General features: G+C 44.6%; 1 protein-coding gene across 3 annotated transcripts in view; it reads right to left on the bottom strand.

The window, feature by feature from the left end:
* The window catches only part of LOC135912008 (nose resistant to fluoxetine protein 6-like), a 98,407-nt gene that overhangs the window by 49,436 nt on the left and 31,304 nt on the right, over positions 1-17,667 (bottom strand). Inside the window, exon 1 of one of the 3 annotated variants that reach the window (XM_065444391.1) lies at positions 8,204-8,587. The exons of the other annotated variants lie outside the window; for them this stretch is intronic. Coding sequence (XP_065300463.1) covers positions 8,204-8,513 — 310 coding nt within the window. The 5' untranslated portion in view covers positions 8,514-8,587. Of the gene's footprint in view, positions 1-8,203; positions 8,588-17,667 lie in introns of those variants that run through there. 3 annotated transcript variants of the gene reach the window in all.

Raw genomic sequence — 17,667 nt, 5'->3', positions numbered from 1 at the left:
TTTTTACGGCTTCTTCACTCTTTCTCACGTCATAATTTCGAATATCACTTGTTTTCGCCTTGTTGATTAGTTTTTAGTGTTCCGCGAATTCTATCCTATCTCTTGAGTTGGGCAATTTCATTCCTTGTCGTTTCTTTATTAGGTCATTTCTTACTTGGGAGAGCTTGCTTACTGGTTGCCTTGGTGCCTTACCTCCCACTTCAATTGCTGCCTCTGAAGCCAGCCTAGTTACGGTTTCATTCATTACCTCTATGTCATCTTCATCTCTCTGTTCTAAGGGTGTATATTTGTTTGCAAGTACGAGCCTAAATTTGTCTGCTTTTACCCTTACTGCATCTAGGTTGGCTGTTTCTTCTTGACCAATTTTATTCTTTCTCTCTTCAAACTGAGGTCAATCCAAGCCCTCACTAATTTACGATCACTTCACTTAACCCTACCTAACACTTCTACATCCTGCACTATGCTGGAATTGGCAGAAAGTACGAAATCAATCTCATTTCTTCTTTAACTATTAGGGCTTTTCCGGGTCCACTTTCTGTTGCTACTCTTCCTGAAGAAGGTGTTTATTATTCACAGCTTATTCATTCCCGCGAATTCTGCCAGCATACGACACAGACACACACCGGCAAATAAATCATTGAAGAAGAAGCATTGCTTACCTAGGTCACATCTATTGCTGTCTTCGGTATCTGTTACAGTAGTCACAACACAACCTATGCTCTCAGGTAAGCGAAGAACCTTTAACATTGTCCATCGGCAATGCGGCTCCTTGCAGCGGCCACACAGCACGCCAAACATGTTCCTGCTGCACGGCATCATGACTTCATTTCAGCGGCTCGCGCCCCTTTATGAGTATCTTTGGTAACTGTACCACGTGTCACGAGTGAATGAGACATACAACACGTTTGGTAAGCGCACGCCACCAAATCGGAGAGGGTGACAAAGTGGTTAAAGCGATAAAACATAGCGCGACACCGACCGTTACAAAAACCCCGCACGGGCGATACTCTTCCCGGCATGCATCTCGAGAGCTGCGTAACGCAGAGGACTCATGCAAAGGACTGCGCTCATGTTTGGCTGAAGCTGAAACTGTTTGATTACGCCATGCGTCTACCGTAACTAAAGATAAGAGTGAATCTACAGTTCTGTCAAACATATCACATACCACATATACCACATATACCACATACCACATATCAACATGCTAATAATATATAATTTAAAGATGCTGCTTTCATATATATATATATATATATATATGTATATATATATATATATATATATATATATATATATATATATATATATATATACGTTTGCCTTTTTTCCCTGCTCATTTGGCCTCATTTGACCGGCCGCCATTGTGGCCTCATACCGTGAGCGCACGTTCATCTCTCTACGGGACCTTACTGGAGCGCCTGTCGCCCGCTGTCATGTGAATGTAGCGGTGTCATTCTCGCGTGTTAGTGCGCGGGCAAAAGTGGTGCGTGTCTGGCGTTCTCTAATGAACCCAAAATTTGCGGCAATTGAGGAATCGCTCACCCTTACACAGGGAAAATGCAGAAAAAGCAAAAAAACAAAAAAACGGCGGCAATACATTCTTTTGCAGTGTACAGTAAGTGTTATTACAAAGCATCTTTCTCGTCTTATACAGAATAGTTATTCGACTTGATCGACACTTTTAGTCTGTCGGTCGTAGAGCTTTTACAGCACTGCAGCGCGCGCCCGCGTGCGCTCCTCAGTGTGCGCCCGCTGTCAGTGGGTGTCGCGTTGCAGGAGAACACGAAACAAACGCGAATAAAAGGGGCATTGACACACAAGGAAATAAAAAAAAATTGTTGGGTAGAAATCTATATTCAATTACTATATTGCATTCAGCTTTTACTTTTTGTGCAGGTATACAATTCTATGTTTTATACCACAGCCTCAAATATCTGCAGTAGTAGCGGTAGGCTTCCTGGCCGCCAGATCTAGCCGCAGTGATAATTTATACCACGACATCGTTCACCGCAATAGTCTCCGATGTATGTTCATTGTTTCTGTAGCTTGCTTTTAGATTATAATGGCACGTATGCTCACTGTTTCTGTAGCTTGCTTTTAGATTATAATGGCACGTATGCAGTATAGATCATAGACCAAAGAATTGCTGTTGTCTGACTTGACTACGCGCTCATGCCATTTTTTGACATTGCGAAACCAAAGATCCCAATTGGTACCAATAAAATCTTAATTTAGTTCAACCTGTCTCAATCCCCCGGCCACAAATCATATCGCACCGGTTAGTCCGGCTGAAAACACCAAATCAGGATCGCAATAAATATGACACAATAATCAGTAAACTGCCAATCCATACAATTGGTCCACTGAGTCATGAGTTAAAACTTTTTATAAGTTACAATCTAAAAGTTATAAAATATTTGGCGTTGCAGTACCCTTCAAAATAGATACTTCGTCACATGTAACCTCTATCCATGATGGAAATTAACGAAAGCACAAAGATCGAGCTGCATTTAGTTACCGAGTAACCTTTATGTTATAAATTACTTGCAAATATCATCATCATCATCATCATCATCAGCCTGGTTACGCCCAATGCAGGTCAAAGGCCTCTCCCATACTTCTCCAACTACCCCGGTCATGTACTAATTGTGGCCATGTTGTCCCTGCAAGCGTCTTAATGTCATCCGACCACCTAACTTTCTGCCGCCCCCTGCTACGCTTCCCTTCCCTTGGAATCCATTCCGTAACTGTTAATGATCATCGGTTATCTTCCCTCCTCATTAAATGACCGGCCCATGCCCATTTCTTTTTCTTGATTTCAACTAAGATGTCATTAACTCGCGTTTGTTCCCTCACCCAATCTGCTCTTTTCTTATCCCTTAACGTTACACCCATCATTCTTCTTTCCATAGCTCGTTGCGTCGTCCTCAATTTAACCCATTAAAGACCAGCGTGACCATATGGTCACGGTAGTCTGCACAGTGCATTTCAATAAATTACGATTAACAAAACGGCACCAAAATCGCCTTTGACGTGCCGTTTGACATATTAGAGTTTCCTTTATGGATACCAAGTGGCAGCAGCTGTCAGTCGTTTTGTGGGAGCCCCGCGCAAAGGCGGGAATAAGTGTTGCTCTGGGAGTAGCGTTGCCATGCATTGCTCCAAGGGGTAAGCGCGTTTTTTTTTTCACTACTTCTGTAAGCAATAGTCAGATATCCTTACCTCCGTATTGTTCTTTGAATATGTGACCTTCGATGAGCATTTGTGAAGGAATAATGTTCGATTTATCCATGAACGAGCGTGCTATCTTGCGCGTTGCCATATGGTCACGCTGGGCCTTTAGGCTACCTAACTTTTTATTTATTTTTTAACTGCATTCTCATCTCTTGCACGGCTGTTGGCGCGTTCTCGCAGCGGTCATTTCTTATTTTATTGTCTGAATAGGTTGATGTTGGAAGAAATAGCGAAGCAGTCGTAGAGGAACATGACGACGTGTCAGTGATTTATATCGAGCCGCCAGAGGCTAGCGCCTATTCAGGTGAAAACTCGGCCGATGAAGACTCAGGTGAGCTCATTGACATTCTAAGCAGGTGGTAGCTATTAGCCGGCGCTGAAACTGTTTTCTCTGACGGACGCCGCATTGGTGGATGCGACTCGGACGATGACGACCCCGGTGAGCGAGGTGACAGAATATCAGAGGTTTCTTCTTCTGTAGTTGATGCGCTCATTCCGGCAAAATTATCCACTGCTTCTAAGTGGACGAAGGGTGATCTCCAGACAAGCCTTGGCATATTTCCCGACCCAAACTTTGCTGCTTACAGGGACTTTTCACCTGTTGAGTTGTTCGATCTTTTTGACAGCGCCGTACTCGATAGGGCAAGTACTCGTATGTTGAGGAGAAGCGAATCAAGGGGGCCTATCCAAACACTGTTGCTAAGTACAAGATTCATACGAGGTACGGACCAGATGGATGCAAATGCGACACCTATAGGATTGCAATCCGTGGCAAAAAGTGGTGGTGGCCGATTTTCACTTCACTTTGTGATGTATCTATCAGCAACGCTTGGGCACTAATTCGTAGCACAGGGTTTAACGTCACGCAGGTGGAATTCCGCAGGCAAATTGCACAAAGCTACCTAATGCGATGGAAAAATACGCCTAGAGGACCCGGTCAACGCAGAGTACCAAAGACTGGTGATGTCCTGACTGGTAAGCGGCGTGACCAGGTGGCCCACTTTGTTGCACCAATACCTAATGGCAAGAGGTGGAGGGGTGCATGAGATAATTGCAACAGCGCGGTGCACACACAATGCACAAAGTATGACGTCAGCATGTATATTGCAAGATTTGAACCATATCACACTAAATAAGTGCTCGACTATTCGCTATATATATTTTTTGTGATGTTTCATGGCTTGAAATAAATGTTTTTAACTTCGCATATACAGTGAAAGCTCGTTAATTCGAACTTCAATAATTCGAATTTATGGATAATTCGAACTGTACGATTTGGTCCGGCCAAGCTCCACAGAAGTCTATGTATGAAAAAGTCCGTTAATTCGAACGCGAGAAGGTTCCCTCACGGATAATTCGAACTACGCTCGCCTGGCACACGGCCAGAGAAACGCGCCTACTGCCTACACACAAGGCTCCGAAACGAGAGAAGGCAAAATAGGAAAAAAAATATCTAACCGGCGCGGAGTCAGCCAGAAGGCAGCGGCGGCTGCCGCCTGTCCGTTCTACGTAACCTCCGAGACTTCTTGCCCGTTGCGAATCTCGGAGGCTTTGTAAATCTTGTACAGCTGCTAACGTTGTGCGGAGATGGCACGGCAAGCACCAAAACACAGCGAGTCAAGTACATCGCATCTGCGCTTACAATCAAGAACCAACGAATCGGGGCCTTCGCCACCTTCACATGTTCGGCGTCTTTGTCTCGGCAGTCTTCGTCGGTTGTGCACCTCTGTTTTCAGCTTAGGAGGTATCGGCCGTCGCGATTCATTGTGATGGAGTTAAGCCTCGGCTAACGTTCGTTTCGGTGGACATCGGTGGTGTGGCACAGTCGGACCCAGAGCTTCGACTTGAAGATGGCGTGTTCCCGCGGCACACGCCATCACTTTCTGACACGCCAAATTTCTGACATGCCCTACTGCTTCTAAATCGCAGTGTACTGTTGCTCTTCTTCACTTTCGTTAGTTCGAACTTTCGTTAATTCGAACTGAAGCGGCTTCCCCTTGCGGTTCCAATTAACAAGCTTTTACTGTATTGCTGTAGCGTAAGGGCCCAGTGTGACCATATGGTCACGGGCTATATTTCAAAAACTAATTAGGCAAGAGTAATAATTTCTTGCATGTGAAATATTAGTATGATTGTAAGTGAAGATATTACATTTATTTCAAGATAGCAAGAAAATAAAGAAACCGGTCCCTAATGGGTTAAGTAGAACCCTTTTCGTAAGCCTCCAGGTTTCTGCCCCATACGTGAGTACTGGTAAGACACAGCTGTTATACACTTTTCTCTTGAGGGATAGTGGCAACCTGCTGTTCATGATTTGAGAATGCCTGCCAAACGCACCCCAGCCCATTCTTATTCTTCTGGTTATTTCCGTCTAATGATCCGGATCCGTGGTCACTACCTGCCCTAAGTAGATGTATTCCCTTACCACTACCAGTGCCTCACTACCTATCGTAAACTGCTGTTCTCTTCCGAGACTGTTAAACATTACTTTAGTTTTCTGCAGATTAATTTAGGTTAACTTAAATGTTACCGTGCTTAGAGTGTGGTCTCAGCCAGACCCCTCGCTTCGTACCATCGTCTACTCGCGTCAGCTCTCGCTCGCGCTTGTTTGATTTGCTTGGTTTGGTCTTGTTTAGATTGTCATCGTTTGAGACTGTTTGTTACAATAATGAGTCGAAACCGAGACGCCCTGAGGCAAAGGTTTTTGGAGACAGTGCACCATATCCGATTCTGTACGACAAGACGGACCCTGAATACAAGGACGCGGAGGTGACGCCCAGTACCTCATTCTCCTTGATTTTGGAACGTGGCGACACCGCAACAGAAGAGAGCACAGCAACATGATTACGATCAGTGGCAACGACGTCGTCATCTTCGTAAGACATGACTCGCGTTAAGAACGAAGGACGAAGCATGTAAACACAGCGCCTACTTGCCAACAGACGAAGAAAAAATCACGCGACGTCTCTTCACCGATGACGCCGTCGATAAGGCGCTGCGTGAGCGGAAGCGCTGCGTGAGTGGAAGTCTGTCTGCGGTGGCTGCTCTGAATCGTGCCCACGCGTGACCTGCACGCTGCCTCTCGCGTTCTCACGATTGGCGAGGCAGTCGCGCCGCACTTCGCTCGTTTGCACCGTGCAGGCATGAGACAGATTGTCCGCGCCAGCCAATATATCGCGAAAAGAAACCACGTAAACTGCTGCGCTCAAATTTCGCATTAGGGAGTATCGTAATCATCGGTGGATTTTTTAACCATTCGGTGGCCCCATGGTCGATTACTCCCTCCCAAGTAATGACCATGCACAACTCTATCTATGGCGTTTGTGAATGGTCGAGAACCTAAGCATGATATGGACAGAATGATTCAGCGTTTCCCATGAGTTTGCGCTGCTAAGCACGAGGTCGCGGAATCCAATCCCGGCCGCGGAGGTCGTATTTTGATGGGGGCGAAATACAAAAACGCCTGTGTCCCTTGCATTAGGGCACGTTAAAGATCCCCTGGCGATCAAAATTAATCCGGAGGTCTCCGCTATGGAGTTCCCCATAATCAAATTATGGTTTTGACACGTAAAAACCCAGAATAGAATACAATTAAATTCACATGAGTTTGAATCGAGAAATCCGAGAAGGCCACGAACTAAAGCTTCTTAATGCAACCTACTTTCTCCCATTCAGAGATAGCAGAACAGAATCACTGAAAAACAACCTTCAGTAAGTCCAACCCGTTTATAACAAACCTGAATATTTCGAACATTGTACACAATAAACAAATGTCCCTTGGGAAATCGCACGTTCAAATGCGCTGTGACTGATGCATATGCCATTGCTTCAAGCTTTATCCGAACGCACGATCGATACATCGAATGACGTCCAGCGTAATGCTGGCGTAAAGTGCTATTTTCTTTATCACTTCCATCGTGCTGACACTGCCTCGAGTGTTTCCTTCTATGAGAAAATTTTTATTTTAAAGAAAACAAAGAAACTGTCGTATCTAGGCTCCGGATGTTTTCGCAGATAGGCGATGAGGCTAGGTTAGCATAACAGCAAGAAATTTTTCAACGATAATTTCGCAAATTAATGTACTTATGCCAATTACTTCTTAATTATTCACTCTTGGGCACGCGTTTTAGGCGCGAAATTGAAGCCGAGTAGATGTGAAACCGTGTATCCTTGACAGATAACCTAAGACTAGCATTATCGTCGATTTTTTGTCTTGCTGCTAATGGCCGCCTAGCCACAAAGCTTATGAGCAAAAGCGGCAGGGGCCCAGATATGACAGTTTTATTTAATGTGTTCCGCATAAAAGAAACATCTAGTATAGTTTCAGACGCATTGAACATTGTGCGGCCTATCTAGGCATTTAGGAGTATCGAAGTGTGTGCTGTCATCACGTCTGTACATACGCACATAGAGTGATTTTTTGTAATAATGATCCAAGTGAGTCTGAGCATTTGCTGTCCACTTGGATCACTGCACGCAAAAAAAGAGAAAGAAAAAAAGTGAGGCAGAAGGAATAGTTTGGAACCCAATCTGTGAGTACCACATGCTCGCAGAATTGGGGCACCAAGCTTTATTGCAAAGCTCAGGTATAGCATGTCTGGCATGGCAGAGCGCATGTGAAGACTGCACACTCTCCATATGAATTTCAGCCATCGGAGCAACCAAAAATGTACGGGCACCCTAGTGCGTGGTCATACGACAAACCTGGTCACGTGCGCAGTGGCTTCGAAACTTTTGACAAGGACTCTGTCTTTGGAACTCGACGCGGCACTATTTAAAAAAATAATAATAATATCCCGTCTCCAATAATCCGATAGTCATGTCGGCTTTGCGTAATACTTTATAACCTCATATCTGATTATTAAATATATGGGATGAGTTTTTTTCTTCTCTTTAGGGGGTTAGAACAAGGAGAGTGCGAGTCGTTACTCGTGTTTTACAGCGAAAGAGACTTCGGTCATGTACTCACGTTTGAACGCCCACATCTCGCCTTTTCTCAGCGCGAGCGTCGTCTTCAGAAGACCCAGCTTGCAGTCAGTCCTGACCATCGGGTGCTTGTGGATGTACTTGAGAAGGGGCCTGAGTCTTGGTTCAAGAGCATTGAATGCGCCTTCCAAGTCAGCGTTCAAGTTTCTCGTCGTTGACTTCGGCAGCGCTGTTGTAGTCGGACTCACGGTCGTCGATTGATTCCACTCCCCTGTGGTGAATTCCAGTGGCGACGAAGTCAGCCATTGGACACAGACGGTCACGAAGCAGGCAGCCTGGAAAATGAGACTCATGGATGCAGACACAGAGGAACGCTCTCGTGTAGTGAGGCTGCTCCAGCAACGCCAAACGTGTCCCTTGTGCCAGTGGTTTCTCAGGACGTCCGCCACAGGAAGGGTTTCTCCAAATGTCCTTCTGCATATTTTCGTTTCCTCGTATTCGCCTATGGCCCCCGCCACCCGAAACGTCAGAGTCCGCAGCGCCGACGCGTCGGTGTTGTGTCACCTCGAGCTCCCCGTCGTTGTATGCTCAGCAAACTTCCTCGAGGGCTCGACAGTCGCGCGAAGCGAACGCCTATAAGCTCGCATCCACATTTTTAGTCTACAGTTCATGATGCATATGCGGGGTCAGTTCGGGACAAATAGGCGCATATATATTGTGAGAGTCACGCCAAGTATACGACAGATGACAGGTTCAGCATTTGCTATAGGAGGAAAAAAGCCAGTCCTTGGAAGTGCAGATCTTGTTCCTACACCGGCGCAAACAATGGTGATGTAACTCTCACTTCACGAAAATGCAAAACGTAAGGAAAAGGAACCAGGGGGAAGAGGGGAGGGGCGCAGAGAGAAAGGAGGGGGAACTTCAAGCGCTTTCCACAGCTGTCTCGTCATTTTTCGCATATCCTGGGGCCTGTAAACAAAGTTTCCCTTTAGGTGAATTTCTGACTGTGCAAATGTCCATTTTCAAGAATCTTTAAAGGGAGTTGTTTGAAGCGGTCAAACAGCTCAGTTCGGACTGCACTGGTCGCAAAAGCGCTAGGCGAATTTCAATGCAATATTTAGTAGACTCTCACTAAAACTAACCTGGTTAAGCCGAATCTCCCGATGTGCCAAACAACGTCAAAGTGTTTAATTAGTTGTCCCATAGGCCTCAAGGAAAAAAAATAGATAGATAGATAGATAGATAGATAGATAGATAGATAGATAGATAGATAGATAGATAGATAGATAGATAGATAGATAGATAGATAGATAGATAGATAGATAGATAGATAGATAGATAGATAGATAGATAGATAGATAGATAGATAGATAGATAGATAGATAGATAGATAGATAGATAGATAGATAGATAGATAGATAGATAGATGGGGGGAGGCCGCCTACCCAGAACCGTCTATTTGTTTAAGCCAAATGTCCATCGCCATCCCTGATGCATGCTATACTCGGCTTAGCTAGATGACCAGAGCTACCTGTCGCTCTGGCAAAAGCAAATGTTCTTTCTGTACACATAAAACTACACCAAGGTCGACGATGATGGCAAAGACATTCAGGACTCCCGCCATACAAGCATTCATTGAGGCCTGCCTCAATGTGCCTTTGCAAAGGCCGATAGCGATGATTTTTACTATACAGGGGGATTATTTTCAAGTTTTACGGAATTTTTAAATCTCGTCTGTTGCAGATATCACAACTCTAGTCCTTGAGCTGGATTATTCCAAGACGCGGACATTACTTGCACGAGAAATCGAAACACATATTCAACTAATTAGGACAGAGTCACTAATTACCTTTTGATTAATTAACGGTACATATGACAATTTAGGAATTATAGTCGGTGAGTTTGCAAGACCACTTGGAATGAATTACCTGCATGACACCAGTTTGGAGATATATGCGCCATCACACTCGCCGTAAAAAGCACTGCTGGTCCACTTACTTTTTAACAGAACGCTATTTTATGCAATGAAGTAACAAACTAGAACGCCAATATATTACGTCCCCCACTTTGGGAAATACTGTCTCGCAACTGGTCACATCCTGGAAGTTCATTTCAAGTGGAGACGTCTTGCAAACTCGCCGGCTATAATGCCGTAATGTGATTAATTAAGAAGTTAATTAGGAAATTTTGTTAATTAGTTGAATATGTGCCACAATTTCTCATGCTAGTAATGTCTGCCTCTTGGAATAATCCAGCTCAAGGACAAGAATTATGCTATCTGTCACAGGCTATTTTTCAAAAATTTAGAACAAGTGGTGCTCACACATAACGCAGCTGATAATACTTCGCATACTTTGGCACGTTGTCTAAACACGATTGCATTGAAAACGTTTTGAGCAAGTTGCGTGAAATGTCAGTTTCAATAGAGCAAATGCCAATTTTCTATTTGGGGCAAAAATTACTGAGTGGCCCAAAGAGAAGTAGATGAAACAATAGTTTCAATGACGCCACTGCAATAAATGTCATTTTTCTACACGTGCCTTTTGATTTCAATGCTCGGCAGAACCAAGACTAATATTTCTTTTTCTTTGATGAGTTCCGTTAATAAGATGAACTTATCATAAGGTGAACACATTTTCTTGGTCCCTTCGATATTGTATTAACTGAAGTCATTACCTGTTTCATAGATACGTTGATAGCGCTCCATTCTTATGACTGCCCCTTTAGTTTCTTTCCCGCGTATGTTAGGCTACTTTTGTAATTTGAGGGCGATCAATGGGATTCATGCGACAGTAACGCACTAGCATTAGTTTTCCCCTGCTTTGTCCCTTTTGCGCGGAATGATGAGACGTGCTAGAGTTTTCGGCGCATGGCATCAGCATTCTTCCTTCGACCCTATTGCGCAGGATCCCTCGTACCACTAGATGACGCGGCATCCATTATTTCCTCTAACTATATACAGCACTGTAATCACAAACGCAGCCGCTAACGTATCTAGCGCCAACTACACGAACTGTGCGCAGGCCGCATTCCAGCGCACTGCGCCGCCGTCCCCTCTCCGCACCCACCAGGTGGCACGGTGATCCCCTTCGTCCGTTATATATGGCCTTTTTAGACATTACAGGAGCGTATGACACCGTAGACCGCAACATGTTGTGGGATATTCTGGGAGGGGAAGGCTTAGGTGACGATTGTCTACAGCTTTTCAGAGAGATTTACCTAGAAAATACCGTTTGCGTTGAATGAGAAGGGATGAGGAGCGAGGAGAAAGTTGATATCAACAAGGGACTGAGGCAGGGGTGCCCTTTATCCCCACTGCTGTTTATGATGTACATGGTGAGGATGGAAAGGGCGCTAAAAGGAAGTAATATCGGGTTTAATCTCTCATACAAAGAGGTGGGTACAGTAGTAGAGCAGCAGCTTCCAGGTTTATTTTATGCGAACGACATTGTATTGCTGGCTAACAAGCAAAGTGATTTGCAACGTCTGGCTAATATCTGTGGACAGGAAGGCAATAATTTAGGTTTGAACTTTAGTGTTAGAAAATCAGGGGTTATGGTATTCAATGAAAACAGTGAACAGACAGTGGCAATTCAGGGCCACGAAATACCCCGGGTAAGAGAAAATAAATACCTTGGTATATGGATAAACGAAGGAAACATATATATGGATACACAGGAAAAAAACGATAATAGTAAAGGGGAAGAGAAATGCAGCCATAATAAGAGCACAGAGCGCTATGGGGATACAATATGTACGAGGTCCTCCGAGGTATGTGGAAAGGTGTAATGGTTCCAGGACTTACTTTTGGAAATGCGGTTATTTGCTATAAATCAGGGGTAGCATAGGCCTTGCTTAGATAGCATAAGGCCTTGCTTAGATCTTCCCCAGGGCGATAGGCAGGTGCGCCATGTTGGGAGCTGATTGTAAGATGGCGAGTATCTTGCTGGTCCAATGGTAAGAAGGAAATCTGACGTGAATCTGATGAATCAGCTAGACTCATTTGTGAAGAAGCTGTGTTGTTCGAAACATCAGGATGCTGCACAGGCGGCAGACTTCAGAAGACAGAGCAATATTCCATAGTTCTATCAAGCTGAGTGGCAATGGCAAGAAACGCATCCACAGTCGGCGGACGTTCTGCTGCGATAGTGGTTGCCAAGTGTGTGTCATGCACTCCCTGTAATGCATACTCAATATGCTGTTGATCAGTCAGTTGGACAGGACATCTCGAAATGATGCGTAGTTCGGCCAGGGAATAATCAACAAGGCTCTCTCCAGGTGACTGGACGCGTCTGGCGACTATGTGACGCCACTGCAGGAGCGTAAGTTTGTCCCTAAACTGTTCTTCGAAGGCAGTCATGAATTTTTCCCATGTGTCGCAGTGACTTCCTCTGCAGTGACTGCAGTGACTTCCAGTCTGCAGCAGGGCCACGGAGTTTACGAAGTGCTACTGTGAGGAAACTGGTAATGGAAACTGGTACATAAGAAGCTGATCGATGAGTTAGCGGTAAGAGGAAAAATAGAGGAATTCCGGATCAAGCTACAGCACAGACATTCGATTTTAACTCGGGAAGAGGACCTTAGTATTGAAGCAATAAACGACAATCTTATTGGAATCATTAAGGAGTGTGCAAAAGAAGTCAGCGGTAACTTCGTTAGACAGGATACCAGTAAGCTTTCACAGGAGACGAAAGATCTGATTAAGAAACGCCAATGTATGAAAGCCTGTAACCCTACAGCTAGAATAGAACTGGCAGAACTTTCCATGTTAACCAACAAGCGTAAGATAGCTGACATAAGGAAGTATAGTATTGATAGAATTGAGCATACTCTCAGGAACGGAGGAAGCCTAAAAGCAGTGAAGAAGAAACTACGAATAGGCAAGAATCAGATGTATGCGTTAAGAGACAAAGCCGGCAATATCATTACTAATATGGATGAGACAGTTCAAGTGGCTGAGGAGTTCTATAGAGATTTATACAGTACCAGTAGCACCCACAACGATAATGGAAGCGGCAATAATCTACAGGAATTCGACATCCCACAAGTAACGCCGGAAGAAGTAAGGAAAGTCTTGGGAGCTATGCAAAGGGGGCAGGCAGCTGGGGAGGATCAGTAACAGCAAATTTTTTGAAGGATGGTGGACAGATTGTTCTAGAAGAACTGGCCACCCTGTATACGCAATGCCCCATGACCTCGAGCGTACCGGAATCTTGAAATAACGCCAACATAATCTTAATTCATCCTACAAAGTATTTACTAAGGTCATCGCAAATAGAATCAGGAACACCTTACACTTCTGTCAACCAAAGGACCAGGCAGGATTTTGTAAAGGCTACTCAGCAATAGACCACATTCATACTGTCAATCAGGTGATAGAGAAATGTGCGGAATATAACCAACCCTTGTATATAGCTATAGGTCCGGATGCAGCGGTGGCGTAGAGGTAGAACACCCGCCTCGCGTGCAAGAGGTCCGTGGTTCGAATCCCGGTGCCGACAATTTTCCACCGGATTAAAAAAAACAAAAATCCGCGTGTTGATAAAATTGCATAAACAGGCCTGGAGTGGGGCCTGATCCCGGTGACCAGAACCGGTAACGCACTCCCTCAACAGAGCAGGATTGGCCACCCTGGTGCAGTACTTGGCCACAACCTCCTATATGAACAACACAATCAAACCCCGGCCCTCAGTCCCCAGCAGCTGCGAAGCAACTGACCACGGCGGCGGTCAGACCTGCGACGCTGCAGAGGGTGCTAAGAATCACTGGCTCCGGACAGGCCGCCATTGGAATATGAACCTGGCAACGTTTAACGCTAGAACGTTATCTAGTGAGGCGAGTCTAGCAGTGCTATTGGAGGAATTAGAGGGCAGTAAATGGGATATAGTAGGGCTCAGTGAAGTTAGGAGGCCAAAAGAAGCATATACAGTGCTAAAAAGCGGGCACGTCCTGTGCTACCGGGGCTTAGCAGAGAGAAGGGAACTAGGCGTCGGATTCCTGATTAATAAGAATATAGCTGGTAACATACAGGAATTCTATAGCATTAACGAGAGGGTGGCAGGTCTTGTTGTGAAAGAGGTACAAAATGAAGATTGTACAGGTCTACGCCCCTACATCCAGTCATGATGACCAGGAAGTCGAAAGCTTCTATGAAGACGTGGAATCGGCGATGGGTAGAGTGAAAACTAAATACACTATACTAATGGGTGACTTTAATGCCAAGGTAGGCAAAAAGCAGGCTGGAGACAAGGCAGTGGGTGAATATGGCATAGGCACTAGGAATATCAGGGGGGAGTTATTAGTAGAGTTTGCGGAACAGAATAATATGAGGATAATGAATACCTTCTTCCGCAAGCGGGATAGCCGAAAGTGGACGTGGAGGGGCCCGAACGGCGAGACTAGAAATGAAATAGACTTCATACTCTGCGCTAACCCTGGCATCACACAAGATGTGGACGTGCTCGGCAAGGTGCGCTGCAGTGACCACAGGATGGTAAGAACTCGAATTAGCCTAGACCTGAGAAGGGAACGGAAGAAACTGGTACATAAGAAGCCGATTAATGAGTTAGCGGTAAGAGGGAAAATAGAGGAATTCCAGATCAAGCTTCAGAACAGGTATTCGGCTTTAACTCAGGAAGAGGACGTTAGTGTTGAAGAAATGAACGACAATCTTGTGGACATCATTAAGGAGTGTGCAATGGAAGTCGGTGGTAACTCCGTTAGGCAGGATACCAGTAAACTATCGCAGGAGACGAAAGATCTCATCAAGAAACGCCAATGTATGAAAGCCTCTAACCCTACAGCTAGAATAGAACTGGCAGAACTTTCGAAGTTAATCAACAAGCGTAAGACAGCTGACATAAGGAAGTATAATATGGATAGAATTGAACATGCTCTCAGGAACGGAGGAAGCCTAAAAACAGTGAAGAAGAAACTAGGAATTGGCAAGAATCAGATGTATGCGTTAAGAGACAAAGCCGGCAATATCATTACTAATATGGATGAGATAGTACAAGTGGCTGAGGAGTTCTATAGAGATTTATACAGTACCAGTGCCACCCCCGACAATAATGAAAGAGAAAATAGTCTAGAGGAATTCGAAATCCCACAGGTAACGCCGGAAGAAGTAAAGAAAGCCTTGGGAGATATGCAAAGGGGGAAGGCAGCTGGGGAGGATCAGATAACAGCAGATTTACTGAAGGATGGTGGGCAGATTGTTCTAGAGAAACTGGCCACCCTGTATACGCAATGCCTCATAACGTCAAGCGTACCGGAATCTTGGGAAAACGCTAACATAATCCTAATCCATAAGAAAGGGGACGCTAAAGACTTGAAAAATTATAGACCGATCAGCTTACTGTCCCTTGCCTACAAACTATTTACTAAGGTAATCGCAAATAGAATCAGGAACACCTTAGACTTCTGTCAAGCAAAGGACCAGGCAGGATTCCGTAAAGGCTACTCAACAATAGATCATATTCACACTATCAATCAGGTGATAGAGAAATGTGCGGAATACCACCAGCCCTTATATATAGCCTTCATTGATTACGAGAAAACATTTGATTCTGTCGAAACCTCAGCAGTCATGGAGGCATTACGGAATCAGGGTGTAGACGAGCCATATGTAAAAATACTGAAAAATATCTATAGCGGCTCCACAGCCACCGTAGTCCTCCATAAAGAAAGCAACAAAATCCCAATAAAGAAAGGCGTCAGGCAGGGAGATACGATCTCTCCAATGCTATTCACAGCGTGTTTACAGGAGGTATTCAGAGACCTGGATTGGGAAGAAATGGGGATAAAAGTTAATGGAGAATACCTTAGTAACTTGCGATTCGCTGATGATATTGCCTTGTTTAGTAACTCAGGGGACCAACTGCAATGCATGCTCACTGACCTGGAGAGGCAAAGCAGAAGAGTGGGTCTAAAAATTAATCTGCAGAAAACTAAAGTAATGTTTAACAGTCTCGGAAGAGAACAGCAGTTTACAATAGGCAGCGAGGCACTGGAAGTCGTAAGGGAATACATCTACTTAGGGCAGGTAGTTACTGCGGATCCGGATCATGAGACAGAAATAATCAGAAGAATAAGAATGGGCTGGGGTGCGTTTGGCAGGCATTCTCAGATCATGAACAGCAGGTTGCCATTATCCCTAAAAAAAAAAGTGTATAATAGCTGTGTCTTACCAGTACTCACCTACGGGGCAGAAACCTGGAGGCTTACGAAAAGGGTTCTACTCAAATTGAGGACGACGCAACGAGCTATGGAAAGAAGAATGATAGGTGTAACGTTAAGGGATAAGAAAAGAGCAGATTGGGTGAGGGAACAAACGCGAGTTAATGACATCTTAGTTGAAATCAAGAAAAAGAAATGGGCATGAGCAGGACATGTAATGAGGAGGGAAGATAACCGATGGTCATTAAGGGTTACGGACTGGATTCCAAGGGAAGGGAAGCGTAGCAGGGGACGGCAGAAAGTTAGGTGGGCGGATGAGATTAAGAAATTTGCAGGGACAACATGGCCACAATTAGCACATGACCGGGGTAATTAGAGAAGTATGGGAGAGCCGGCCTTTGCCCCGCAGTGGACGTAGCCAGGATGATGATGATGATGATGATGATGATGATGATGATGATGATGATGATGATGATGATGATGATGATGAAAACAGCTGTAACGATTTGTAACCATCATAGTGTTTTCTTACATTGCATGATCCTTTTACTGCATTTTCCCATGGACATTTTTTTTTGTTTTGTATTGCTACACACTGAGTTGGAATCTCTTTAAGAGAACGCTTCGCTTAAATAATATGACTTTGATGCCGCAAATGATTTCACTGCTCTACTAGTGTCAGGGAAAGAAAAAGAATGATCGAGTTTACGTACTAAAACCACAAACTGATTATAACAGCTCGTATTAGGGGACTCACAATTGATTCCCACCGCCTATGTTTCTTTACCACGCACCTTAACCAAAGTGCACGAGCGTTTTTACATTTCGCCGAATTAAGTTCCGCCGTAGCAAACGGGATCGAACCTGCGACCTGAGCAGCGCGTAGGCACTGGGCTAAGGTAACGGCTTCGACCAGGAATACGGTAATGGTAATTCAATATTTTGGAGAAAAAAAATTACGGCAGACACAGCGCAAGTTATATGGTGGCGAACCTGCCACGTTGCACAATTTACGAGTATTTTAAAGTAAATAGTCAGTGCATGATCACGTACAAAGACATAATTCGACATTATTTTAACAAAGACATTGTTGCTAATTCTTGACAGAGCTTATATTTGGGCTTCGTTTAGAGATGGCGCTCCCACTCCGGCGGCCCGCGCTCCGCATTTTAGTCATTGTTTGCAGACGCACTGTGCTTTCTGCGCTCATTGGACGGATGTGAATTACATTGCATTAGAAAGCTTACTTTCTTCGCTTTCCAATGACACCTAGTATTATTGCCTAGCCTAAAGTGTTACCTGACAGCAATCAAAACAGTGTGAGCAAAA

The sequence above is a fragment of the Dermacentor albipictus genome, chromosome 1 (genome assembly GCF_038994185.2).
Source record: "Dermacentor albipictus isolate Rhodes 1998 colony chromosome 1, USDA_Dalb.pri_finalv2, whole genome shotgun sequence".
NCBI classification, from domain to species: Eukaryota; Metazoa; Arthropoda; class Arachnida; order Ixodida; family Ixodidae; genus Dermacentor; species Dermacentor albipictus.
The sequence above is the reverse complement of the archived record's forward strand: the minus strand, read 5'-3'. Positions and strand labels throughout refer to the sequence as shown.